The 24,152-nt window shown below is 50.6% G+C and overlaps 14 protein-coding genes across 14 annotated transcripts; 7 read left to right on the forward strand and 7 right to left on the reverse strand.

The window, feature by feature from the left end:
- Nucleotides 1–101: 101 nt before the first annotated feature.
- On the forward strand, nt 102–1,224 carry BO80DRAFT_456340 (phytanoyl-CoA dioxygenase family protein; the record flags this gene model as incomplete). Its single annotated transcript, XM_025722160.1, has 3 exons — nt 102–311; nt 359–1,135; nt 1,186–1,224. 3 exons carry the CDS (start codon nt 102–104, stop codon nt 1,222–1,224), a joined length of 1,026 nt encoding a protein of 341 aa, XP_025573952.1.
- A 2,254-nt stretch (nt 1,225–3,478) lies between these two features.
- On the forward strand, nt 3,479–3,961 carry BO80DRAFT_426313 (uncharacterized protein). Its single transcript, XM_025719734.1, has 3 exons — nt 3,479–3,643; nt 3,702–3,751; nt 3,801–3,961. The coding sequence occupies exons 1-3, from the start codon at nt 3,522–3,524 to the stop codon at nt 3,896–3,898; spliced, it is 270 nt and encodes an 89-aa protein (XP_025573953.1). The 5' UTR covers nt 3,479–3,521; the 3' UTR covers nt 3,899–3,961.
- Nucleotides 3,962–4,926: 965 nt separating this feature from the next.
- Nucleotides 4,927–5,271, reverse strand: BO80DRAFT_120120 (uncharacterized protein). Its single transcript, XM_025713481.1, has one exon. It carries the CDS (start codon nt 5,222–5,224, stop codon nt 5,039–5,041), a length of 186 nt encoding a protein of 61 aa, XP_025573954.1. The 5' UTR covers nt 5,225–5,271; the 3' UTR covers nt 4,927–5,038.
- Nucleotides 5,272–5,424: 153 nt separating this feature from the next.
- On the forward strand, nt 5,425–6,606 carry BO80DRAFT_494634 (uncharacterized protein). Its single transcript, XM_025723890.1, has 2 exons — nt 5,425–6,196; nt 6,253–6,606. The coding sequence occupies exon 1, from the start codon at nt 5,491–5,493 to the stop codon at nt 6,184–6,186; it is 696 nt and encodes a 231-aa protein (XP_025573955.1). The 5' UTR covers nt 5,425–5,490; the 3' UTR covers nt 6,187–6,196; nt 6,253–6,606.
- On the reverse strand, nt 6,264–7,120 carry BO80DRAFT_120135 (uncharacterized protein). Its single transcript, XM_025713482.1, has one exon. It carries the CDS (start codon nt 6,912–6,914, stop codon nt 6,342–6,344), a length of 573 nt encoding a protein of 190 aa, XP_025573956.1. The 5' UTR covers nt 6,915–7,120; the 3' UTR covers nt 6,264–6,341.
- Nucleotides 7,121–7,313: 193 nt separating this feature from the next.
- On the reverse strand, nt 7,314–7,667 carry BO80DRAFT_446279 (putative quinol monooxygenase; the record flags this gene model as incomplete). Its single annotated transcript, XM_025721546.1, has 2 exons — nt 7,314–7,588; nt 7,646–7,667. 2 exons carry the CDS (start codon nt 7,665–7,667, stop codon nt 7,314–7,316), a joined length of 297 nt encoding a protein of 98 aa, XP_025573957.1.
- Nucleotides 7,668–9,042: 1,375 nt separating this feature from the next.
- On the forward strand, nt 9,043–9,875 carry BO80DRAFT_494636 (uncharacterized protein; the record flags this gene model as incomplete). Its single annotated transcript, XM_025723891.1, has 2 exons — nt 9,043–9,364; nt 9,470–9,875. Exons 1-2 carry the CDS (start codon nt 9,231–9,233, stop codon nt 9,873–9,875), a joined length of 540 nt encoding a protein of 179 aa, XP_025573958.1. The 5' UTR covers nt 9,043–9,230.
- Nucleotides 9,876–10,797: 922 nt separating this feature from the next.
- Nucleotides 10,798–11,522, forward strand: BO80DRAFT_426318 (uncharacterized protein). Its single transcript, XM_025719735.1, has 4 exons — nt 10,798–10,900; nt 10,964–11,037; nt 11,087–11,134; nt 11,184–11,522. Exons 1-4 carry the CDS (start codon nt 10,829–10,831, stop codon nt 11,275–11,277), a joined length of 288 nt encoding a protein of 95 aa, XP_025573959.1. The 5' UTR covers nt 10,798–10,828; the 3' UTR covers nt 11,278–11,522.
- Nucleotides 11,523–12,635: 1,113 nt separating this feature from the next.
- On the forward strand, nt 12,636–13,325 carry BO80DRAFT_426319 (uncharacterized protein). Its single transcript, XM_025719736.1, has 4 exons — nt 12,636–12,836; nt 12,900–12,979; nt 13,029–13,076; nt 13,129–13,325. The coding sequence occupies exons 1-4, from the start codon at nt 12,765–12,767 to the stop codon at nt 13,226–13,228; spliced, it is 300 nt and encodes a 99-aa protein (XP_025573960.1). The 5' UTR covers nt 12,636–12,764; the 3' UTR covers nt 13,229–13,325.
- Nucleotides 13,326–14,350: 1,025 nt separating this feature from the next.
- On the reverse strand, nt 14,351–18,048 carry BO80DRAFT_426320 (DUF3433 domain-containing protein). Its single transcript, XM_025719737.1, has 2 exons — nt 17,254–18,048; nt 14,351–17,210 (listed from the first exon to the last, which is right to left on the reverse strand). Exons 1-2 carry the CDS (start codon nt 17,621–17,623, stop codon nt 14,434–14,436), a joined length of 3,147 nt encoding a protein of 1,048 aa, XP_025573961.1. The 5' UTR covers nt 17,624–18,048; the 3' UTR covers nt 14,351–14,433.
- Nucleotides 18,049–18,562: 514 nt separating this feature from the next.
- On the reverse strand, nt 18,563–19,945 carry BO80DRAFT_494638 (DUF453 domain protein). Its single transcript, XM_025723892.1, has one exon. It carries the CDS (start codon nt 19,936–19,938, stop codon nt 18,751–18,753), a length of 1,188 nt encoding a protein of 395 aa, XP_025573962.1. The 5' UTR covers nt 19,939–19,945; the 3' UTR covers nt 18,563–18,750.
- Nucleotides 19,946–20,595: 650 nt separating this feature from the next.
- BO80DRAFT_331997 (uncharacterized protein) lies at nt 20,596–20,976 on the forward strand (the record flags this gene model as incomplete). Its single annotated transcript, XM_025715180.1, has 1 exon — nt 20,596–20,976. A coding segment is annotated over one exon (381 nt), but the record flags the coding sequence as incomplete, so codon positions are not given.
- Nucleotides 20,977–21,156: 180 nt separating this feature from the next.
- Nucleotides 21,157–22,413, reverse strand: BO80DRAFT_435918 (FAD-dependent oxidoreductase; the record flags this gene model as incomplete). Its single annotated transcript, XM_025720933.1, has 2 exons — nt 21,157–21,843; nt 21,895–22,413. 2 exons carry the CDS (start codon nt 22,411–22,413, stop codon nt 21,157–21,159), a joined length of 1,206 nt encoding a protein of 401 aa, XP_025573964.1.
- Nucleotides 22,414–23,914: 1,501 nt separating this feature from the next.
- BO80DRAFT_321688 (uncharacterized protein) lies at nt 23,915–24,115 on the reverse strand (the record flags this gene model as incomplete). Its single annotated transcript, XM_025715136.1, has 1 exon — nt 23,915–24,115. A coding segment is annotated over one exon (201 nt), but the record flags the coding sequence as incomplete, so codon positions are not given.
- Nucleotides 24,116–24,152: the final 37 nt, after the last annotated feature.

Raw genomic sequence — 24,152 nt, forward strand, 5'->3', positions numbered from 1 at the left:
GGCCTGATCTATAAGGCCTGCAGTTTGCAGCAGAGCATCAGTTTACTCCATACCACTCAACAGTTCACACCAAGATGACAACAACTCTTTGTGCATCCGATATGCTCACCTCTGCTCCCTTCGTAGCAGACAAACTCATCTCTCCAAATGACCAATACGGAAATTACTACCCGACCGATCCTAAAAACCTCAACCTGGAATCGAACTTCGGACCCATGCTCCCTGAGAAGGTCGGATACCTCCAGCCTACATCAAAGGACACTCCGATAGAAGTCATGAAGGAGCGATTCAGCAAGGATGGGTATCTGTTTGTAAACTTATCTACCCAACTGTGTGTTTCCATGCTGATACTGCATAGATCAAGCACCTCCTACCACGGGACCAAGTCCTAGAATGCCGTCGCAAATACTTTTCTTACATGGCACCTTCTGGGCTATTAAAAGAAGGGTCAGACCCGATCGATGGAATTTTTAGTGAAAAGGACAGCCGCAAGTTCCTGCCCCCAGGGAACCTCCGACGACTCTTCGGCCTCAAAGACGATTACGAGTCGGAAAGGTATCTAGAACTGATGATCAGCGCACATGAAGCACCGTACTATTTGCAGCTTTGTGAGAACGCAGAGCTGCGGGAGTTTGTTCGAAGACTCACTGGATGGGAAGACATCACCATGCTGCAACGGACAATGCTTCGTGCCTTTGTGCCCGACAGTGAAATAACTCCTGTCCATTTCGATCAAATGTATCTTCGTGCGGGACCTCCAACCAGTCTCACTGCATGGGTTCCAATTGGAGATATCTCGCTGGAGGGCAGCGGATTGATGTATCTGGAGGGATCTACCGACATTGGGCGGCAGACTGAGGCCGAGTTCACACGCAAGGCAACCAACTTGACGGATGAGGAGCGTGTTTCAGCATTCAATAAGAACATGAGTGACGGAGGGTCCTTGAGTCGTGATACCGTGGCATATGGGGAAAATGCTCAACGTAAGTGGCTGATTACGGAGTACGAAGCCGGTGATGTGATCTTCCACGATCCGTTCTTGGTGCATGCCAGCTGCAAGAATAAGGACCTTGAAAGACGGATCCGGTTGGCCACGGATCTGAGATTCGTCGACTCCAACAAGCCCTACGACAAGGTATGTGCTCATTGCACCTGCTATGGATCGATAGCTAATGCCGAGATTAGCGTTGGATGAAGGTCTGGCGGCCTCTTGATGGTCTGTGATGTTCTAAGCATCCTCTAAGTATCGCAATGTGAGGGTATCTGTTGAGACTTATCCGCCAAACATAACTTAGTAGCTCAAGGGGGAGAGTAGCTAAAATGTGTTAGCACCAACCGTATCATAAAACATCGTACAAGACCAGATGAAAGACCAAGTCCACCTACCGTAGGACCGACGCCTTTAGAGCCGCGACAGTAGTCTAGAATGTAGTCCAATTAGTGGTAGCTAGATTTTACGCATGCTAATCAGTGCAAGCAACTTGCCATCAGACCCAAGCATCCAGAGCTTGCCGGTTGTACGCTGAATCCTGAGAGCAATAGGTGGTGTTAGCTGGGATGAAATAAACCCCTCCGACGTAAGATGCTCAGCTCAGCTCTGCTGGGGCCACACCCAGCACTAGAATGCACGGAAAGCAAGGTACACGATGGAACAAGAGAGAAAGTGAAGTGTGGCAATCACCTGATTGTAGAGGTTCGAAGCCCCGCCATCGGCTAGCCTCCCACCAATATCTTCTTCCCTCTCACACTTGTGACTCCAGATGGATTATACCGGACCTTTAGCCCGAGATTCCCTTGATATGCTATGGGTGTGTCAGAATATAGTCTTATTTCCGTCTATGGTGCCTATCCAACGTTACATCGTCTCTGCTTACAATGATTTGATAGGATCGATTTCGTCGGCTTGACATCTTTGAATATGCTCTGTGAATTGAAGAGATATCAGCTAACGCTTTCATTCAGAACAGAGCCTCTACTTCTCATTCCATACAAAGATCGAAAATCACCCCCAGCTCTGCACAAGTTGACCTCGGCTCACGTTCTCAAGCAAGCCATCAGTGAAAATGTCAACTGATGAGATACGGAATCCGTCGGAAATGACCAGACCCCACTTGTAAGCGAAAGGTGCGAACTTCGAAGATAGACGGACCCGCAAATCAGGGTCCGTCCATATACGGACGCCTGAAAACCACTCAGTACAGCACACAGAAGGATTATGGGCCACAATTAATTTCGTTCGATTAATCTTTGCTGACAACCGGCAAAAGTCTTCTCCTCGCCTGACGAACAAGTCGGCAAGAAAGGGTAGGGATTTGGACTGAAGGAGGTGCGGAGGAAGGGACTAATTCAGTCCCTTCGCTAGCACGTTCGTTAGGTTCATCAGCCTTGGTCCGCGTTATTTCCTGGGGGGATTCGCAATTTGGTGGCGTGGATAGTCCAGGGACTTAAATGCTCCGGACCCCGACGGCGCGTCCCTAGACCGTTGTTAGCGCCTGATCTGACCCTAGGATCAATGCTTAGCGTCACCTGCCCACATCTGTCAGAGGATATGATAGGCTAGGTTCTAGTGAGCATGTTATCAGTCCCTTCGTCTGTTCCTTTGGTTCGAAGTCAGCATGGGCTTAACTCGAGCACCAATGGTCGCTCCCACATGTCAGGATAGCCTCTGGTGAGGAGGCTGCAGGATTAGAGCCTTCAAGGCTACATGCACCGGCTATGGACATGCGGTTTACCTTCCGACTTGGATCGCGGAGTCTAATGGTGTCTCAGAAGTGAGCCGCCAGTATTCAGTGAAGCCTCACAGCCTGATGCTCGGTTATGATCAGTTATCTACGGCCGACCAAGTGCTTACATCGGCCCACATACTCTTGGTGACACTGTGTAGTATCATTATTCCATCTCGAATATTGTTAATGTGACCTTTAAGCCTGTGCTGTTGCAATATTCATGGTTGATGCACCTCAAGTTCTTCACGTCCAAGTTCATCCAGACAGCCCATGCGACCATTGCCAAAGCCAAGCTCACGACGTTATTTGCAATCTGCAACCGAGAGGATGTAAGCATTCAGCCTCGCGTCTTAGCTTCCAGTAGCTTCTTCGTTGTATGCACCAAGTGGATCGATCAAGGGCTTCTTCCTGCCCGTGCTCGGCTATACCTCCGAATCTGACCATGGAACTGGAACTCTACGCTATACTCCTCCTCGAGCCATACCAACTGCCATAGCCTCATCCTTCTCGTATAGCGACAAAGCCATAGTTCAATCCTTCAGGCTAGCAGACTAGCGATCTGGATAGTTGCATCCAGTGCAAGCGGTCTACCGGCACCGTGCCACTACCTTCTACCATGAACAACACCATGAGTCGCAAGGCTACGCTGTCTCCTCGTCTCGGGGCTCGCCTCGAAGATATATAAGCCCAGTAAAACCCCCGTGTGTACTCCTCATCATCACTCCAACAATCCTCATCTCAACCACCATCTACTTTTTCTCTCATTCCGAGAATATCCACCACTCAACCATCAAAATGAAGGTCTCTGCCATCCTCACCGTCATCGCCACCACCGCTCTCACGGTCCTGGCTGCTCCCGCCGCCGACCAGAGCATGAACGGCCTCATGGCCCGCGGTGACAGCGGCTGCTACGCCTTGTAAGTCACTACCTCTAACCCAGCCTGATGTCTCGAACAGAGACTAACCCATATCCAGCTCCGACCCCGACTGCGGTGTCTCCGGAACCTACTGCCAGTGTGCCAACGGTACGTGAGCCCTGTCCTAATTAAAACTATGGTATACTGACAAACATAGGATGGTTCTACCTCTACAACACGGCCGAGGGTGGCTGCAACCCTCCCTGGGGTATCGTCACTACCGACATCAGCGGTCTTCCTGGCTACAGCTGCTAGATGGGTCCTTGGTTTAAAGTATGGCTGGTGATGTGTTCTGAATGCAGCGAAGAATGATGCGGGTTATGGTTTCATTTGACATGATAGTTTTGAATATCAGAATTGATTTATTGTGAAACTGTCCTCCATTCGTAATACAATGACATGTAACCCACTTCTCAGATGTAAGATGAGCCCTGCTGTATAGATCCCCATACCAACTACTCGCTCTTTTCTTAGCCACGCGGATAAAGATAATACAATACACCCCCGCCTGTATGTCCCCCACTCAAAATACACAAGCCCAAGCAAGAGCAAGGTCTGCGTGAGCTACGATACCATCACCAGACCAGCCCACATGAATCTAATAACCGCTAAAAATGTCTCCTTAAACACCACCGCCCTCCCCGGGGTGAGTGCATTCATCACCTCAGAAAGCCTTTCCGGCCTTTTATCCGTTCTTATTCATTCAGGGATCGATATTCGGCTTTTGATTGGCCATACAGAGGTTTTTCTTTTTTAACATACCCAAAATTTGGATAAAGTAGATACAAGGATGATGTGGGGGTTAGGAAACGTATGTTTAATAACGATTATGATGATGGTTTGTGCTCGCATACAGTGTATTTGATGGGATGAGCGGATTCACTCAACGTCGCCTCTTTAGGGGAATTGGGGTAGCATTATAGGATAGTTTTTGATTTTGGAGATTGTTTATCCGTAGGTGTCAGGGGTTCACGGTGTCTGGACTTCTTTTGGTTGTTGTAAGGAAAGAAATACTATATAGGAAGGAATGTTTAGATGTTTGTGATGTTAAGATCAGGGTTATAGGACGAGTGATTCCTGCATGACTACAGATGGGTCAATTATATCAAATTCCAGAAATTTGAGGGGAATATGCGATGGAATTATAGACATTGGAAAGGGGAAATCAAAACGACTAGACCTAATCATATTCGAAGGCATGCCTATAAGGAGGCCACCCAGGAAGTCCTCAACGTAGGTTAGGAACAGAACACAGAACAATGGAGGCTGCTTTCATACATACCCAAAAATAGTCTCCATTATAGTTTACTCAGTATGGAATGGGGGAACGAATTTATCGACCATTCTATCTCACAATCTTCGCCAGTGTGGATTGAACATGACGCGATAGTACCCTCATAGTCTCGCCAATATCCCGCCAACCCCCGTCCAATATGACAACAGTACCAACGAAGCGGCAAGTATATCAAGGAATGCAGATAAGCGTGTGTGAAAGCTATAGGATAGCCCCATGGTCTTTAGCTGTCGAACTGTCTGATGTAGAATATGGTCATCATTGGACATTTTCAAACTAAGACCCATGACCAAACGGCGTATGGCAAACGAGTGGGATACAATGAGCTAAACACATTCTGAGCAAACAATATGTCGACGTGTAAATACCTTTCTTCCCTCATCTCCCGACTAAACCCTTGTCCTCACCAACTCACTTTGCACGTGATCAATATTGGCGCCTACGCTCCAGGCAGGCAGACCTACGCGCCATCACCATCCACCATTATCCATCATCCATCATCCATCATCCAAATCCCGCTCATCAAGCCCTTACACTCACATACTGCATCACGATGACCAGCCCTCGCACCAACCCTCCAACCCACGCCCTCGCAATCAACATCTACGGCCGCGGCGACGCTACCCTCAACGACAGCCCGTCCCACATGGGCCTCGCCATCTACCAGCTCGGCGCGTCGACATGCACGATGCACCACATCCGCAACCCCACTGACACGACCTTCATCTACGACCCACGTGAGCAACCCCTCGAAGACGACCCCGTCTTACGAGGTCGCTGCGAACTAGCCACTTTCTCTGAAGAAAAGAGTGAGCACATCACTACCCTCCTCTTTGATTTTGGGAACGATATATTAAATATTCCTGAATTCGAAGTCGGGAATTGTCAGGATTGGGTGGCTGATGCGGTGGGGATGTTGGAGGGCGCTGGGATGGTGGGGAACGGCGAGGGGGAGTTCTGGAGGAAGATGATTAATCGGAGTGCGGAGGGGATGAAGGAGGGGTGTGTGGTGTCGGGGAGGAAGTGGGTGGATGGGGTGGAATTGGGGTTTGAGGGGGTGCCGGATGCGAGGTTTGTAGAGGGAAATGATGGAGTGGGGAGGTCGGTGGGGAGGTTGAGGGATAATGTGGCTTTCAGGGAGAGGATGCAGGTGTTGATGGGGGGAAGAGACTCGGTGGGAGGGGTGCCCGAACGGCCGTTTTATGTTTCGAGTCCGTTTTTTAGTCGGTCGAATGGGGGGGGGGTTTGAGTGGTTGGTTGTAGGTATCTTCTATTCGTTGTTAGAACGTGATGTGAATCTAATCAGTTATGATAGGACAAGGGATGGTGGCGGACTGCTTTCTTAGCGAACAGAAAATCTACCAAGCAATGCCGTAGAGATAAGCTAGCTTCTTCCAGTGTTGTTTATCTCTCTTGACTGATTCCAGTCATGGATCTTCTGACGCTAAGCCAAAGCCAGTGTTTTGCCTGTCCCATCGAATTGAGCACTCTGACGGTCCATGGTCCGTCATTCGGCAACCCCGAATATAAGACTTCCTTAAGTGGACAGCATTTGGAAAAAATCCAATCTATTCTGCTGCCGCAACATGCACAATCTCGGGAACAATACCTTGCATTTCTAGCATCGGACCGTCGTTTCTTAACACCCAATCTAATAATCACAGCATCTACCCCTTTCAGCGCAACACCGACGTTATAACTCACACATATACTGGCGGTCACTGCGCTGCGGAGAACAGAATGCCTGCTTGAGAATCCATTCAGGGAGATTAAGCACGAAAACACTTGCCACAAAATCAAAACCAGTGGTCGTTCTAGGCCTTTGCTAGCTGTTTTTCGACGCCCCCAAGACGTGCCTCTGAATGCTTTTTTCGCAGCGGACTTATCTCTGTGTTCATGGGTGTCCCGTGTATAACCGGTCTGCTGTCTGCCTAGGTCCCTTTCTCCTGCACCAGAACAGAGCGGAACACAGCGCATAACGTCGGTCGAGGGAAGCTTGTCAGGTTTTTAAATGAAGTCCGAAATCGGCGCATCAATATGGTAGAAATGGCCGAGCTTGTCTCAAACACGACTGATCTGAAATGGTCGCTCACAGTTGCCAGTGTGTTGTAGACTAGAAGCGAGACTTCTACTGACGAGATGGCTTTTCGCTCGTCATCAAGCAACATCCCATATCAGTCAGCTGAGCCATTCTCGTCATCACCATAGCTTCCAGCCACTTCTGTCTCTGCCAGTCACACCAATCCGTATTATCACCAGCTGATACGACGATCGATCATCCGCAATCCATTCGGCAAAGGTAGCTTCATTACCCTACCAGTCCAATGCACGGCATCAGACAACCGTTATATACATCATATCCATCCAGTTATATCCCTACTCCATCTCCTCAAAGCGTCTCAGGTCCATATCCTTCTCCAAGAGAGGAATAACATAGGGGTCGAAAGTCTTCCAGTAGGGGTTCTCGAGGTGGTATTTCTGGGATCCCTCGTTGAGGTAACGCTCGACGATGCAGAAGTCCTGCTTGTCGTGGACGCTCTGCATGACGAACCAAGACAGGGTCTCCTTGTCCTGGGAGTAGACGCGGGAGGCTTCGATGAGCTTGGCGTGGAGCTTGGAGATGCTCTCCTCGTCGGGCTTGGCGCGCATGTCTGCATGGGTCAGATGGGTGCTGGCTGCGGTGGAATCAAGTCAGTGGGAGCACGTACGAACAACAATCGTGTAGACCATTTTGACGGTATTGGGGATCAATTGGGGTGGTGGAGGGAGGGAGGGGATGGAGGGGTAATGCGGTTCTTAAATTCTGAGAGCGGGTGGGGCGGGTCACTTACTGGTTAGGGGGTGTCCGGTGAGGGTAGCTGGCTACGATAAGCTTAAGCTTCATACCAGTTACCACATAGTCTTTCGGTTGGGTGCGGGGGTTCTTTAATCGCTCGATCTAATTCTAATTCAGGAATTGCCTCCTGATCATTAGAAAGCTGTTGTTTGTACATACCCAAAGCAATCGCGCATCAATCCATGATGGTGATGCTCGGAGTTTCCTCGGGAGTTGACCCACACATAGCTTGGTCCAAGCTGTGTTGCAGCAGAATACTCTCGTGCCTTGCAGAGACGATCAATGAATGCAATCAATTTGTATCGTTGTAGTCACTAGATGCAACGAAGATATCACTGAGCTCCTATTATCCCGCAACTTATATTCCATCGATTCCATCCACCGCACCCCGCACAAAACCCCCATAAACCCCACCACCTCCTTGACAGCAATCCTAGAGTAACCTTACCGAGTACAAACCATTCATTAATATACCCAGACACCATAATTCAAGCCATTGAATTCCCCAGACAGGCATTGACGCGTTTTGGAATTTGAACTGGGTTCAGATGTGGTGACGTCATAGGTTTCTGCGCGGCCCGGAACAAAGCCGAGTCTTCAGGATGCGCGAAACAAAATAGAGATACGAGAGGATACTGATTGTTCCTGGGTCTTCTGATGTCAACGATCATATCGACATACATATTTCTCTCCTTAGTATCTTCTTGTTATTCTTTCGAAGGTGTTTAAGACCATTGGTGGGGGTTTTGCCATTCTGGTGAAACTTTGGCTATGGCTTTAATTAGCCTCTGGTGCCATGGTGTGACGGTGGTCTGATCTGCAGGGATTTGGTCTGTGCGAGAATATACCCTTGGAGTCGGACGATATCTTGGATTGGTAGTATTTTGTGTAGATGATGGCGGAATACATTCATATAGCCTTGGTTCTCAGGCAGAAGAACTCTGTCACATGACTATCGCATTTATGACTTCTTGTTTGAGGTCTTCAATTCAATTGTATTTATCTACCAGGTCTAATAGAATTTATGACAACTAAGTTCTAGTCCCAGGGCACTCATGTAACTAAATCATCCCGATCAAAAAGACAGCCAGCTCGTAGTCGCCGTTGGACAACCGGCTAAACACCCATCACAGTCTCGACACATCTATTTCAGGAATATGGACCTCAGCAGCAAGACCAAGATCTCCGATGCCAAGGAACCGCCACACCCATTAATAGGGCGGACCAGCCGGATGTTTTACATCGGCCCGTCGTCTCGGCTGTTCATTCGTGATGTCTCACCTGCGGCTTATGTGCATACAAAGTGCCCGATTCTAGACCTCAACCATTCGCTTCGATATCCTACTTTGTCTACAGAATGCCCAATTCTTGATCTCCAAAGTCGGCTATAAAGGCATGCTCAATTCCCAGGATTTCACTCACCTATGTAACATCCCCAAATACACTGCAGCAACACCATGTTCTCTACCATCGCCACCCTGGTGGCCCTCACCACCTCCACCACCGCCCTCCTGCACCCCCGCTCCATCACCCCCCCAACCGGCTGCCCCCTCCCCACCTGGCAAGTAACCACCTTCCATTGGTACAACGGGTCCAAAAGCCTCGACTGCATCCACAACTAAGCAGACATCAACTTCCAAGACTGTCTCTGCGGAGACACCTGGTGCGCCCCGGACCCCACCACCTGCAACGGGAGCATGGTAAACGTATGCTGGACCGGCATGCCCAACTACCAACCCTGGGGGTACGGGCCCCCGGAGACGCTCGACATCGATTTCGCAGACGGTCTGACCTGCCACGACGAGTACATCGGATACCGGGTCCATGATATCGGTAACGGCGCGTCGAATTGCGGATATGCGGATCGGGGCGAGGGTCGGATTGTTTCGTTTTATGGGAGTTCGGATTATGAGACGTCCACGGGGCGGATGGATTATGTTCTGGGGGATGGACATGCGTTGGAGTGTACAAATGGGAGTAGGATTACGTATCAGGGGAGTACGGAGTTTACTTTGACCTGTACGCATGATGCGGATTTTAACGCGACGTGTACGGCGCCGGTGTTTGAGATTCCGGTGTTGAGTTGGGAGTGGGTTTCTTGATGGGGGGAAGAGGGTGGAGGATGGTTGGTGGGGTGGGTGTTTAGAGTGGATGAGATGGGAATTGTATAGTTGAAAATGGAAGGGTGGATCGGACTGTCATGCCTACTATTTCTTCAATATTTCCCTGCGCTATGCAGGTAGCCGAATTATATAACCCGGCATGGTTACAGCCAGGGCCGCACTGATCTACATCGACTGCTAGAAGTATATTTTCAGGCCACCCATAGGCCGAGCCCGATGTGAGGCCCCCAGAATGTTTCAGATAAGGCATACCATCACTGCACAGGGCATCCAATGCCCGTCGAATTGACCGTAGACGAACAACATAGCATTTGTTATAATTCAATATAGTTCCCTGATCCAGCCAGGGTCCACCACGGTTCGCCTGAGTATCGGATAAGGCTGCCCCTTCACCCGGCGACGCCCATAGAATATTGTCAGAAAAGACACATACATTCTTAGGCAGCCTGTGTGTCACATACACGGAGGCAGTGCACTTCTCAGTATCATTGAACTATAGTAATGTTCTTTTATCCTACCATCAATCGTCTATACTTCTAGTGCAGTAAGCACTGGATGCCTTAAGACGACGTGGTTCGGTGCAAGCGGGATCCCACTGGGCAGCACCTGGGGCCGCCGATCTGGAGACAGATCAGATCTGCTGCATCTGTTATGCTGTACTTCAATGCATTCTATTGGCAGCAGTCTGTGCTGTGCTACTCCTGATTATCACATCAAAACCAGATCATCCCGTGAGGTTGAGGGTTGTATGCAAGGCCATCCATGCCAAGAGGAATATCCTCAGCTCAGCTGAAGGATGCACTTCGGGGGGGTCACATCAGTAATTAAAAGATGACATCTAGTAGAGTATTATAAAAGCCAGTATCCCATCAGGCAATGTCATCCATCACACAAGCTCAATCACCAATACCTCTACGACACAATCCATCAAAATGCAGCTCACCAATATCCTGGCCACGGCCATTACCCTCTGTGCGTCTGGCGTCTTTGCCAGCACCATCGATGTATGTCACAACCCTCACCATCATCATATCTGTCCAGTCTACAACATCTAACAGACTTGACAGATTGCTTACACCTCCAACGGAGCCTACTATACCCAAACGGTGCCGTCCAACAGCATGACGGAACTGGGTCACCCGTATGGTCTCCATCAACGATCTCTTGATACCATACTAATCATGAAATAGAGGAAATATTACTACCTTCCAAGACACTGGCAACTGCTTCCTCTATAAGTGAGTCTCAGTATCTTACTTTTGTGGCTCGCAACTCACATATTTGCAGATATGTTGGCGGTGAAACTACCTATGCCCCGGCGGGTGTCCACACCTTTGATCCGGCTGTGTACACCGAGTATGTTCTGTGTGAGACTGTGTGAGGCTGTTTCCAGATCAGGGAGAGGGATCTGATTTATATGTCACTCATGATGAATGGCATGTTCACGGTCTAGAATGCATGTGTTGACCAAAGGGAGTGGGGGTATATATGGGGGAAGAATAAGCAAATATCAATAGTCCTTAGATCAACGTGGCCATTGATGGCTCCTTGTTGATCTTGCCGCGCTATCTGGTTTTAAGTTATGCCCTTGTTGCATGGAAATAGATTCCTTATGCTAATCGACCTAAAACCTGAGCCTTTGATAACAACAAAGGGAGATAACCTCGCTTAAAAAGTTCAATAGTTTATTCTCCTGGTGCTCTATCGCCGCTGGCCCACAACAATCAATACCGTTGCCTTTCAGCTGGGCTTATCTTGATTCGAATCACGATAATGTTGGTGTATGCTCGGAACATATCTGTGCAAAGTTAAAACATGGCTATTGAACGGTTATCAACAGTGACTCGATCTGGAGATATTTGTCGTAGATGCTGGCGCTCCTCCGGGTCTTCCTCTCTACCTACCACTTCTCCGACTACCGTCTCTGACTACATTGTACCTTCCTCACCGATCATGCCTCTCAACTGCTGCAGATCGTACGCAGATTGTGCAAGTTCTTTTCCTGGAATCCCAAATCTAGTTCTCCCCAGGAATAGCGATAATCGCAGCCGCACGTCTATTAGATTCCGCCTAGTCATCCAGCAGCTTGTCTGTTCTCCACTATCGGAGCTGATGCCGATCTAGTGATGATCATTCAATAGCTTCTTTATTCCACCGACTAATTTCCCTGTAACTAGCTTATCTCGACAGGTATCAATCATGGCGATGATGTAGTCACATCTGCCAGAGCTCAACTCAGAAACTCTGCTCTGCTTGTATATTAGTGAATGTTCCATTCCACTCACCGACAACCCATACTACCCACAATTTAACTTAACTTTGCTTGACAACACTCAATGGTCCAGCTGGGACCAACACCGCCGGCACTCGGCAACGTTGGACCCTGGCAACCGATCCCGGGAGATAGTGGCAGCGCGATCGGCCACTAGTGGAGCTGGATGGGTGCTGATCCCTGGCAGGCAGAGCTTCATACCTACCTCGTATGAACTGCAATGCTGGACAGTCAACTATGTGCCTGACTACACTGCTCAGGTCATGGATATACATTAATCCATATCTAATCTCACTCGCAACCTCTTCTTCCGAGAAAACCCAACCCACGCCGATCACAGCTCAGCTAGCACCTCCAACTTAGTCCCGGACTCTCGTTAACCCGACGGCTCCGAACAATATTCCGGATCGACAATCACCTCGTTACCAAATATGGACCAGCAGCCTCAACACATATACTAGTATGACCCTATCAACAGACCATCGTACTTAAGTAGCGAACGTTCCACGACAGACGCATCTAAATCAGATCAAACCAAGATCCTCTCTTCACACCCATCCCGGAGAATTCCCCATCTGCCTACCACCCCGACCAAAATGTTCTCCAAGTCCATCCTCGCCACCACCCTGGCTCTTTTCTCCTCTACCGTTGTCGGCCAGCTCATTAATGTACGTGATGCATACCCCTCATCACCACCACCCAACAATGATGATCCCTAACGTGTAATACAGATCGAATACGGCTACAGCCCCTCCGGCGAAACCTACACCCAGCAGCTCCAACTAAAGGAGTTCACCAAGCTGGAGTACCCGTACGTGAACCCCACCCTATCACATCCATAGTCCGGCTGACCCGTGCAGTGGCACATACACATACTTCTCCAGCCCCGATCCTTGCGATCTGTACAGGTATGGTTCTCCCTCCCTCAGCGGGACAGTTACTGTACTAAGACGTATATAGCAACGCCGTCAGCGACCCCGCGTACTTTGGTGCCGAGGGACAGACGTATTTCGATCAGACGTACTTGGAGTATGTGTACTGCTATGAGTCTTATGATTAAAATTTCTTGGCCCGTGTATAGCTATGGGAGGGAGACTATGATGGGATAGGTAATGGATAGATGAGTTTGTTACATAAACAATGATGTGGGATGGGGCGATATATACTCTATATGGATTAATAGCGTATTCCTCAGTTCCCTCCAGTAGACCACGCTGACTCGATAACCATACCTAGTAGTACTTAGTCACTTCATGTCAGGGGAATGCCGTAATCCACTCACCCACGAGTAACAATACATCCTCTCCCCATGCCCCGAGACTGCACCATCAATGCGAGTTAAAACAAAACAAACACCAACTTAATCACCTCGTAAAGTCCCACCCACGACCACCAACCTCGTCCGTCACATCCCATCATCCATTTATTACGAGAGTGGTAAAATATCCACACCAGAGTCACCGGCTTAGTCTTAGTACCCTTGGTCAGGCATTTTGCAGGCCCTGAACCACCCATGATTGAGTCCCAGGTAACCCTCCCGGTACATTGAACTACCACAGTCACTCGAACCAATCAATACAAACTAAATCATAGAATCACCCGTACATTATATATTACTACTCTCTTCCAGGACAATATACATTCAGTACCAGCAACTAAAAATGGAGAAAGCCAAAAAACCAAAAAAAAAGTCCAGTAAACAGAATAAAATAAAATAAATATTCGGATAATCTTCCGTAGTGGGATTGGTTGGTCATTTAGTCGCACTGGTCTTGACATACAAATAAATATCAAATCAGTATCATGGTTAGGAAAAGAGTATAAGGAAGTTACCTGGCCTGGTGCATTTGGATGAATCTACACTACACTTGTAATGTAATGTCACTGCTCTTATGTTGACGAGTTGTTTCTTCTTTGTTTATGTTTTCAATCCGTTTTGTTGACTTTCCGGTTCTCGGTCTGGTTCATGGCAGTTAAATTAGTTCGTCTTGGGATTGCTGTGCGGGTGGGCGGGCGGCCCGGGGAATGGATACGATTGGAACTGGGACTGGAAGTGGAAGTGAAACTGAGATGTAATTGTGGCATTGGCGGTGGAAGGAAGTACAAGTAGGACGGGTACTAGATCTAGGGATGGGTTTGTATATATTTACTCTTTATATTGCATTCACATCTAGCTCTACTGGTTGGACGCATATGGTTACTGTATGTATACATGATGTTAATTCATCAGAACAAGATATAGACGCTATAGAATAAAGGAACGGGCTAATCGCGATACGGTCCCGGTTTGCCGATATCGATCCCGAAGCGCGGTCCCTCCCACCACCCCAGGCCGAACATGAGACCGTTAAAGTAGCCCCGTCGGAGGAGGTCTTTGTCACTATGCCATTCCGAGCCTGGAGGAAGGATATCGCTTTTGAGCAGGTCGGATCCTGCGAGTAAGGTGGCCGCCCCGGCAATGCTGCACGGGTTGACCGGGATGACTTCCTTGGTGTGCATGAAGCAGTATGCGATGAGGCTGGAAATAACCATAGCGGCGAGACAGGCTTCGAGGATGCGGGTGGAGATGGCGCTTTGGATGAGACGGACGCGGTTGGGGTCGATGATGGTGGCCGGGTAGCGGGTGGAGTTGGTGGTGGAGGGGATGCGTGAGTTGCCGTTGATGCTTTGGGCCATGAGCACGCGGTAGAGGTGTTGGACGGCGTTGATGACCGTCGGGTAGTGGGAGAGGTCGGTGATGTCGTCGAGGGTGAGGGTTTTTTGATCGTTGATCATGGCGGAAAAGAAGGCGTCAAAGGCTTGATTGTTTTGGTTGACGGCTTGAGGGAGGTAGTCGGTGAAATAGAGGTCGGAGGTGATGTTGGTGGTGAAGAGCTGGCCAGTCGAGTCGGCGGTGACGGATTGGATCTGGAGGCCCGGGAGAGTGAAGGTGCCGGTGGCGTTGACTTGGTCGATTTGCGGGTCGCAGGTGAAGCCGCGGAGGTCGCTGGTCGAGTTGCCGTTGAACTTGCCGTAGAAGCCCATTAGAGTGGGGCACTCGCCAAAGGCGGCGGTGTCGAGGTAGATTAGGCTGCCAAAGACCGTGTGGTTCTGATTGGGATAGTCGGTTTCAACCGTGAAGGAGGTAGAGGAGGCCCCGGCCTGGCATTTTTCGTCGAGCTGCATGTTGATGGACCAGGCAGAGTAGTCCTCTTCTGGGGGATCAATGGAATAGACAACGTCCGACGGGAGGGTCTCGCAGGTTAGATTGGCACGCAGGGCCGGAAGGCTCAGCTCGAGAAGTGTCGGGTCGTCGCTGGTCTCATTGGAGTACGATTGGGCCGGGACTTTGCCCTTCTTGTCGGTCAGAGAGTCCTCGCTGAGGGTCGGGATGACGAGCTCGTCGTAGGTCCAGGCAGGATAGGACAGGTTGGCGGCCACTACTAAGGCCCCAGTCAATCCCAGACCGGGATCGCTATCGGTGGAGGAATGAGGCGTGATGCTATAGTTGAAGGTGTCGGTCCGTGCGATGGATGCCGGGCGCGTGTAGACTACGTCCTGGGTGGAGTACAATCCACTGACTGCCACGGTGAGCACCGGGGCGAGGAGGACCGTGAATGCCGAGGCGCAAACGGCCCATTGCTTGCGCGTGATGGCAGTGATGAATGTGAAGAGGGTCAGCTTCGACAGGTGGTTCTCCATCAGGCTGCCCGGTGCAGTGACACCACCCCGTCGTAGTTCCAGGTACGGTTGAAACACCATGGCGGAGAAATGGATGCAGTCAAAGAAGATCCGCACAATGAGCATCACCAGCGCTGGCAGGTAAACCCAGGTGTACCGAATATAGCCGCTCGAGTCCACCGTTCCGAGGCCGTTCCGCTGAGCGGACATCTGATAAGCGACTTCCAGGCCTGCGATAATCAGAAGGGGGAAGAAGATAGAGATAATCCACCACCAGAGAGACACCGACATTGGTTGCCACCAAGTGATCGGGCTGGAGCTGATACGAGTACGAGTACCCTCGGATTTCTGTTCCTCTTCGATACTAAAGGTCCAGCCATCATTGTCGGTCACACGGGTGTAGTATGTTCCGTCTGCCAGCTCGGTGGTTATGTCTTTGGCGTTTTTGCACCCTGCAAGCCGGCGTGAGACACCAGGGCTCCGACTCAGAATGCTTGCTAGACCGGCAATGGTGCCAGGATCGCGAGGCGTGCTGCGTACGGGCCTCACGGCCCAAAGCGCTGCCGTCAGGACAACCAGTACGGCCAGGGTAGCCTCCATGATTCGGACAGAGAGTTCTCTGACGATCACCCGCTGTATATGGGCGGAATAGGTTCCTTTGAACTCTGCGTCGGCAGAAGATAACAAATACTGCCGCGCGATTTGTGCGGCCATGGCAGTAAACGTAGGACGGGTAACCTTTTCCAAGACCGAGACATCCAGTAGGTCACTCAGCTCATGTGGCGAGGATAGATTTGCGACCAGGTAGAATGCGCTAGGGTAGGTACTGTTGGGGTCCGAAAAGTTGTACTGGAACTTGTGTAGTCTGCCCGTCGATAAATCCACATAGTTGAGTGTATCTAGGGGGTCCTCGGCACTGGCCAGGGTCGACACCAGTCCAGTTCCTAGCTCCGCTGGGCGGAGACCTGAGATGGTACCATTGCTTGCAGTATTGGAGTGGATGCTAACCACACTCTGGTTGCCATGGAGTAGTGAGACTGACCCTTCGGTGATATTGTATGTGGGGCTGCAGACGAGGGTTTGGATTTCCGTAATATTTTCCGACCAGTGAGCGGCAGCAAAGATCAATTCCTGGTCAGAGGCACTATCTGCGCAGGTGGCTGAAAAGACGTCGGCGTAATAGCCTCCAACAGAGGAAGTGCTCCTCAAGAAACTAGCCAGCGGATAATTGGAGCAGGAGGGCGTGCTGATGGTCATGTTGAGTCTAAGTTGCTCGCAGCCGTGAGATGTGCACCCCTGGGTCCAGTTTGTAACCGTGCCTACATCACATTGCAGATCGGCAGAGAACATCGATACAGTCCCTGAAATGACTGCCTCGCTACCTACTCAAGTCAGCGATTTTCGCCCATATATGGGTCCACCTACCGAGTTTTGATTTGGTGGTGAACGGTTGGAAGGCGTACTGGTCGGTCGATCCCACCGGATATGGCAGGTCGAGCCACCACGCTCCAGCTACAACCATTGCAGCGGTGCCATCAACCATGGTACCATTAAATGTAGCAGCATTGAAGCTTGCTTGGGTGTGGAGGGTTGTTGGAACGTGGTCCATGTAGACGCTTTGCAGCATGAAGAGACCGGTCGAGACCACCGTGACTAGCTTGATGAGCAGAGTGCCTATGATAGCAAGAGGAACAGCCCAGCTGTGCTTCAAGGCGCGAAACATGACCACCACGTTCCAGTCGGACACATAATCCAGCAACAAAGACTGCGATGCGGGTTTTGGTTGTTGGTTCATCGACTTCCATGGCGCGAGCTGTTTCGTTCGATACTCGACCTGACCCCAGAATCCGGCGACGATGGTGAGGACTGCAAGTCAGCACGCGTCTCACTGCTTGGTGGGAACCTACCTGCAGTTGGGCCATAGGTCCACAGGTAATGGAACTTTTCCTGACTCGTGCTCAGGCCCTCCTTCCGACATGACACTGAATAGAGTACCTCGATCACGATGATGAAAATGATAAACAGGACGGCAAATGCAGCCAAGGTCATCGAGTGCAGCATCGCAGGAATCCACATTCGATGGTTGTGGCCATTTTCCACCACCGACTCATCGCTCTGACTGACATTCCGCACATGCGACGAGGGCGGTTTCTGTGCGATACGAGTAAAGGCTTTCGCCTTGGGGATGAAATTGCCCAACATGACGATGACAGACACCCACAGTTGGTTGTGGGGGATGCAGCATCTGAAATAAATGCCCGGGCGGTCAGCGCCTCAGATTTAGTAGCATTCCGACGCACAGCCCCGTCCATGTAGCCTGATCCTTTACCTATCTCGGCGGCAGGATGGCGATCGTAAGATTTGAGTGAACAGTGAATGACGCTGCAGTACTACCATATGTTTATACCTCGATTATGGCTTGCTATAACTTTCGTTAGACAGCAATTGTATTTATCTACTCCGTACTCTTTGTTTTTGTACTCTGTACTCCGTACCATGGGGGGTAAATGCGGCGAAGCCAGCCTTGTTGTCCCTGCCGCCAGCCCCACCGGCTAGCTTCACCAATCAGGGCGGTACATGGCCTATCCGGGACGTGGGGTGGGGGCTGAACGGGATGATCTTGGCAGAGCTGTGTACCAAGATATCGCGTAGCAAATGTCTATTGCGTGCATTCAGGGATATGTCGGATGGGAAGTCCTCCACTAAATAAATACAATTGCCATATGTTAGCCATTTCATTGTCTTGAACCGGATGCTAAACCTAGGTGACGAGACGTGGTTAAATAATTAGCCCTGGGATAGGCCCCTACAGCTGTATCCATCTCATGTCAGCTATCCCTTGCCAAGTACCATCCACATCAACCAACTCGTGGACACGGATGATCAATCATCAGCGCGGTTTTTATGACATCTTCTCTCCAATTAATCATCACTAGCATTCTTCCAAAAAATCCTCCCCTCGAACAATCTCCTTGCCGTCCGAAACACCGTCGCAAACTTCAACATTCCATCTCCATCAAAGGTCGCTCCGACAAGCAAATTCCCACTGGCATGACCCAGTGTGATTCCCCCCTCATCCACCATTTTCTCACTGGCCACCTGAGCAACTGTACTGCCCGACACCCTCGCCGCCGCAGCGATCGCCAACGCAACGGTAATCGGCACTGCCTTGTGCGGCTGTCCGACCGAGAGGGCCCGCACGAGCAAATCCACCTTATCCGCCGTCTGGCCCTGCTCCGCCGCTCGAGTATTGCGCTCAGGGCTCGACACGAGGCAGATCTTGGGCACACTGCCGGGAACATTTTCTAGCGAACCAGCCAATCCCATTTTGACGCCCGCCTGTCGACGGATTGAATCCAACCGATCCAACAGACCGGGGTGAATGGTGATTTCATCTGGCATGAGATTCCCGCTGACATCTAGATCCTCCGCACGGACAAAAACACACGGATTCGCCACATCAATACAAGTCGCCTCAACCCCATCAAACACATCCTTCACCTGTCCTGTAGGAAGCAACTTGCCCGTTCTCGATCCCGCCGGATCGACAAAATCCAACTGCACTGGAGCAGCCGTCCCCGCTACCCCATCAATTGCGAAATCCCCTGACGACGCGGCCTCCCCATCAACAACCGGGAATCTTGCATGGATAATCTTCCCAGTGTTGGTATTGTGGATACGCACACATGCAGAGTCCTGACCTGGAGAAACTAGCCCGTAGTCAACAGCAAATGGACCAACCGCACTGATCATATTCCCGCAGTTACTGGAGTAATCCACCTCAGGGGTTTTCACCCCCAGGGAAACGAACGTGTAGTCGATATCTGCATCCGGGTGGGTGGGTTGGCCCACAACACAGATCTTAGATAGACTGGAGATCCCCCCGCCTAGACCGTCAAGTTGGCGACCGTAGGGATCAGGACTGCCGATGACGCCGCGGAAGATGGGGTTCCATTTGCGGCGATCTGTGGGGAGGTCGTCCTGCTTGAAGAAGACGGCGCGGGAGGTGCCACCGCGGTAGTAGGCTGCTGGGAGGTGGTGTTGCTTAGTAGATAAGGGACGACACCCTGGAAGAGAGTGTCGTGGCACTGAACGGAGTTGGCGCAGCATGGTGTTGGAGTTGATGGATGAGATGGAAAATAAGGTGCGCTGAAATGTGGATGGTCGGAACCGCTCCGTCGGATAGATCCGATGCCTCGGTAGCATCCGTCTCACCTTAGCTTCAGATACCAGGTTGGAGGAAACGCTTCCTTCACCGGAGTATATTCTGGCCTGCCCTTTCTTTCGTACACTGTTGTCTGACAAGTGATGACTTCCGGATCTCCCAAGCCCCACTGCCTCAAAGTTTATTCACCATGCCCTACTCCGTATTAAGCTTCAGTCGAGATCTCAACCAATGTCCATAAACACACTAGTCAGATGTAGTACAGTCCCACCACACTTTCTTTTTGTCCATCCTTGTATCACCTCAAATTGCACCGGTGAATAGAAATCGATAGGTCATGTGCCCCACTTCAACTACTACCCCTCAGCCCAGCCCAGACCACTCTCGGGAAACTTTTCCTTCTTCCCCTCTTGCTTCCCCTCATCATCAAGCACAACCACAACCACAACCACCTCATCTGGTATCTATTCTTCATCACCAAAACACCACCACCTCTTCCAATATCTACACCAACAGCCATTACAACTTCACTACACCTCAAAACCACCACCTCATCTTCATCCTCAAACCACCCCCAACCAAAAACCACAATGACCACCAAAAACACCTACACCACCCTCTCCACAACCGTCACAACCTACTTCCAATCCCTCGACACCCACCTCCTCCCCCAAGCCCTCCTCCTCTTCTCCCCAACCGCCACATTCACCATAACCACTACAAACACCACATTCGCCGGCCTCCCCGCCATCGAAAAAATGTTCACGGATTTCATCGCCCGCAGCAAAACCATGGAACATCGCGTGCTGAGCATGGTTGTTGATGAGAAGGAGGGGAAAGTGGCCACGCAGCAGCGGTATATTGGGGAGTTGCATGATGGGACGAAGATGGATATGTTGAATTGTAATTTTTTTGGGTTTGATGAGATGGGTAGGATTGCGGAGGTGAGGGTTTGGATGGATGGGGTGGGGCCGTTGCGGTGAGGTTATGGGTTGGAGGATGGGGAGGGGTGTATTGGGAAGGGGGAGGGGGAGAGGGGTTCAAGGGTGGAGGATGGAAGGGTCATGTTGGGAGATTGGAGAAGATGGGTGGTTCTGATTATCTATCGAATTATCTATGTTCTTGAGGGTTGATATACAGGAAGGTGAAGGAAAGGAAGCTGTTCACGGCTGAGCATCTGGATTAATCATGGCGAGCATCTGCGCCGCTCCATCCTCCACATACATCATCTCCTCCATGTTGATCGAGTCGAGAATCGACTCTCGGCCCCGGGGACGCATTTCCGCTTCGTAGCTGTTGATAGCGCGGTCCAGTGCAACCGCGTCACTCTCTCCCTTTTGTGTCTCAGCGATAATAGAATCGAATAATACCAATGCATCAAACATAGCCATGTTCACGCCCTCTCCGTTTGGCATTGCCAAATGCGCTGCGTCACCTAGGAGAGTCACTCCCGGGACATGCCTCCAATCTGGACTCCCCTCGAGGAAAATATCCGGATCAAGTCGGTTCAGCGGCCACGGTCGCCACGGCCCTTCTGCTGCCTCGATGAACGCACGCAAATGTGGTGCCCAGTCGGCGTAGAATTCCAGCACAGCTTTGCGCGCCTTCTCAGGATCGGTTAGGTCCGCATCGCCGCCTGGTCGGGTAAATGTTGATGGGACCTTGAGGCCCATATACACACGATAAGACCGGTCGGACATTTGCTGGATGCACAGGACGCAGTTCTTGCCTGTGGCGAGGGAGTTGCCGGCACCGACCATGTCCTGTGCCGCGGCGTATTGGGGATTTCCCTGGGAGATGCGGCCTTCGATGAACATTTTACCGGAGTATTGGGGGGTTGAGGAGGTGATCTGGAGAGGTTAGTGGTATTCATTGGGGGGAAGGCGAGGAAGGGATCGTACCAGTGGGCGGACCTTGCTCCATGCACCGTCGGCACCGACTATGAGTCGGAATCCGGTTTCTGTGGAGCCGTCGGCAAAATGAAGTTGCCAGTCTGCGGCAGATGTGGGTTGGTTGTTGGAATTGTGTTTAATGCTGTGGAGGGGCTTGTTCCAGCGGATGCGATGCGCTGGGAGGGAGTTGAGAAGGAGCTGTCGTAGCTGCAAACGGTCGATTTCAGGGGCGTCGTGGCCCTCACCAATAGTTGTGCGGAGGTTACCGTGGCAGGTCTGCACTGTCAGGGTCATTGCGTCTCGACGAGCCAGCTTTTCGAACTCTTCTGTCAGGCCCGCGCGGCGGAGGGCTTCTTGGCCTGTCGCGGCGTGTAGGTCGAGGGTGCCACCTTGGAATAATGATGTCCCTTTCGGTGAGGCGTCACGCTCGAATACAACGTAGTCAATTCCGACAGTCTCTAGAAGACGTGCAAATGTGAGGCCACATGGACCACCGCCGACAATGGCGATCGGTGCAGGTTTGGTCATAGTGGCGAGGTGGCGGACTGAAGAACGTGGAGAGCCCAATGGGGAGAAGATTCCTTGGAGGCTGGTTTGGCGGAAGAAGCGAATCATTGAGTATAGTGAAGATTTGCTGAATTGATATAAAGAAATGGCGATCTTTGACTCTTATACATGGCTTCGGGCGGTAGTAAACCCCGAGATGGGAACCGCGGATAGCACCGGGTGTTACAAAGTCCCGAGAGAGAACCACATCATGTTTTCCAACAATCCTAGAATTTTGTTGGTACACCAACCCCCCGAATAATCGGCTATGGCGAATTATTTCTCGATGCAACAATTGTATCACGTTGGACTCTGGCTGTAGGATCACTGTGGCAGCAGCAGCAGTCTCAGGTACCAGCGTCATCACCCACGGCTGTCGCTCGATGCCTATGAGGCGTAAGCCCAGCTGCAAATGCCATTGAGAAAGGAATACGGAGCACCCCTATATATGTAGGTCGTTTCTATCCTAATCCATTATCAATCTGAATTGGCTTTCAAGTTCAATTTTGAGTTCAGTTTATCTGCAGCTTGCTTGCCACTCGATCATTCCTAGAGCATTCCGATAACGCTCGGATGGAGTAATGTTACCTGTTTAGTAGCTAACTCTAACATCGTGACAAACTCTGTTTGCTTTTACCAAAAACTTCGCTCAGGTAGGTACCGCCAACCACGGAGCCTCTAATTCCTCAGCAAGGCCTTACTGATGAGAAACTCTACACTACAAATCAGTGATCTTTTATCTAGCCACTTCTAGGAAGGTGCCCAGAGAGGGTTCGACTACTTATCTATATCAGCTAGGAATCATGACCTACTTACCCGAGGCATTCCAAGATAACTATCGGTGTCCGTAAATATGTTTTCATACTTTAATTCGACTACAGAGATACTGACCATAATCCAGGCGAACGTCAGAAGGCCTTTGGCAAGCCAGCCCAAGAAATAATACGCCAACGAGTTTAAGAATGTGAGGTTCTGGTGGGGTTCATTATATTCTCTTATATTGAATCGGATAGGGCCTGAACCTCAGGGAGAACGTTGGTATCGAACCAAGGAGTAGATGCAACTCCTTCCGCCGCCTAATGAGCGTGGGCCACAGCGTCAGGAACGTGTGTCGAATGATAATGTACTCTCAGCTATCCGCCCTGGCGATCATCGCCCGATATTTCTACCTTTTTCGTGGCGCCATGATATGCAAAACAAGGACTCAATTGTGCCTCCGACTCCAGGTGTACATCGCAAATGCACTCAGCGCTACCGCCATCGTCGTTGTATAGCAGAAGCTGTGCTGACGGTATGACGTCGTGACCTGTTCGACCATTGACAGCAAGTTCCTGGACGGCCGCAAGGTCTCATCCGGCTCGTACTCGATGCGGGCGGCCTCCAGCTCGTGGCACAGATCGAGAGCAGTCTTGAATGCGCCCTCAGTCCAACATTTGTCAATAATTGAACCAAGCCAGACACCCTGCATGCTAGGAAGATCCTCCCTGCGAGGCCATCGACCCCGACTTAGTTCTGGGGGCATATCTTTAAAGATATCGAACTCGCATTTCTCCCCCACAATGACCTCGTACATTACAGACCCCAGCTGCCCGATATCTGTCTGGATAGAATAACCTCCATGATCGGCCTTTTCCATACACGTATCGAGAGGCAGCTTTATAGACTCTGTAAAGGCTACCAGTTTGCTTTTGTGTGTGTGTTTCCTGCGCGTCTTAGGTTCC

This window comes from Aspergillus ibericus (genome assembly GCF_003184845.1).
Source record: "Aspergillus ibericus CBS 121593 unplaced genomic scaffold BO80scaffold_27, whole genome shotgun sequence".
Taxonomy (NCBI): Eukaryota; Fungi; Ascomycota; class Eurotiomycetes; order Eurotiales; family Aspergillaceae; genus Aspergillus; species Aspergillus ibericus.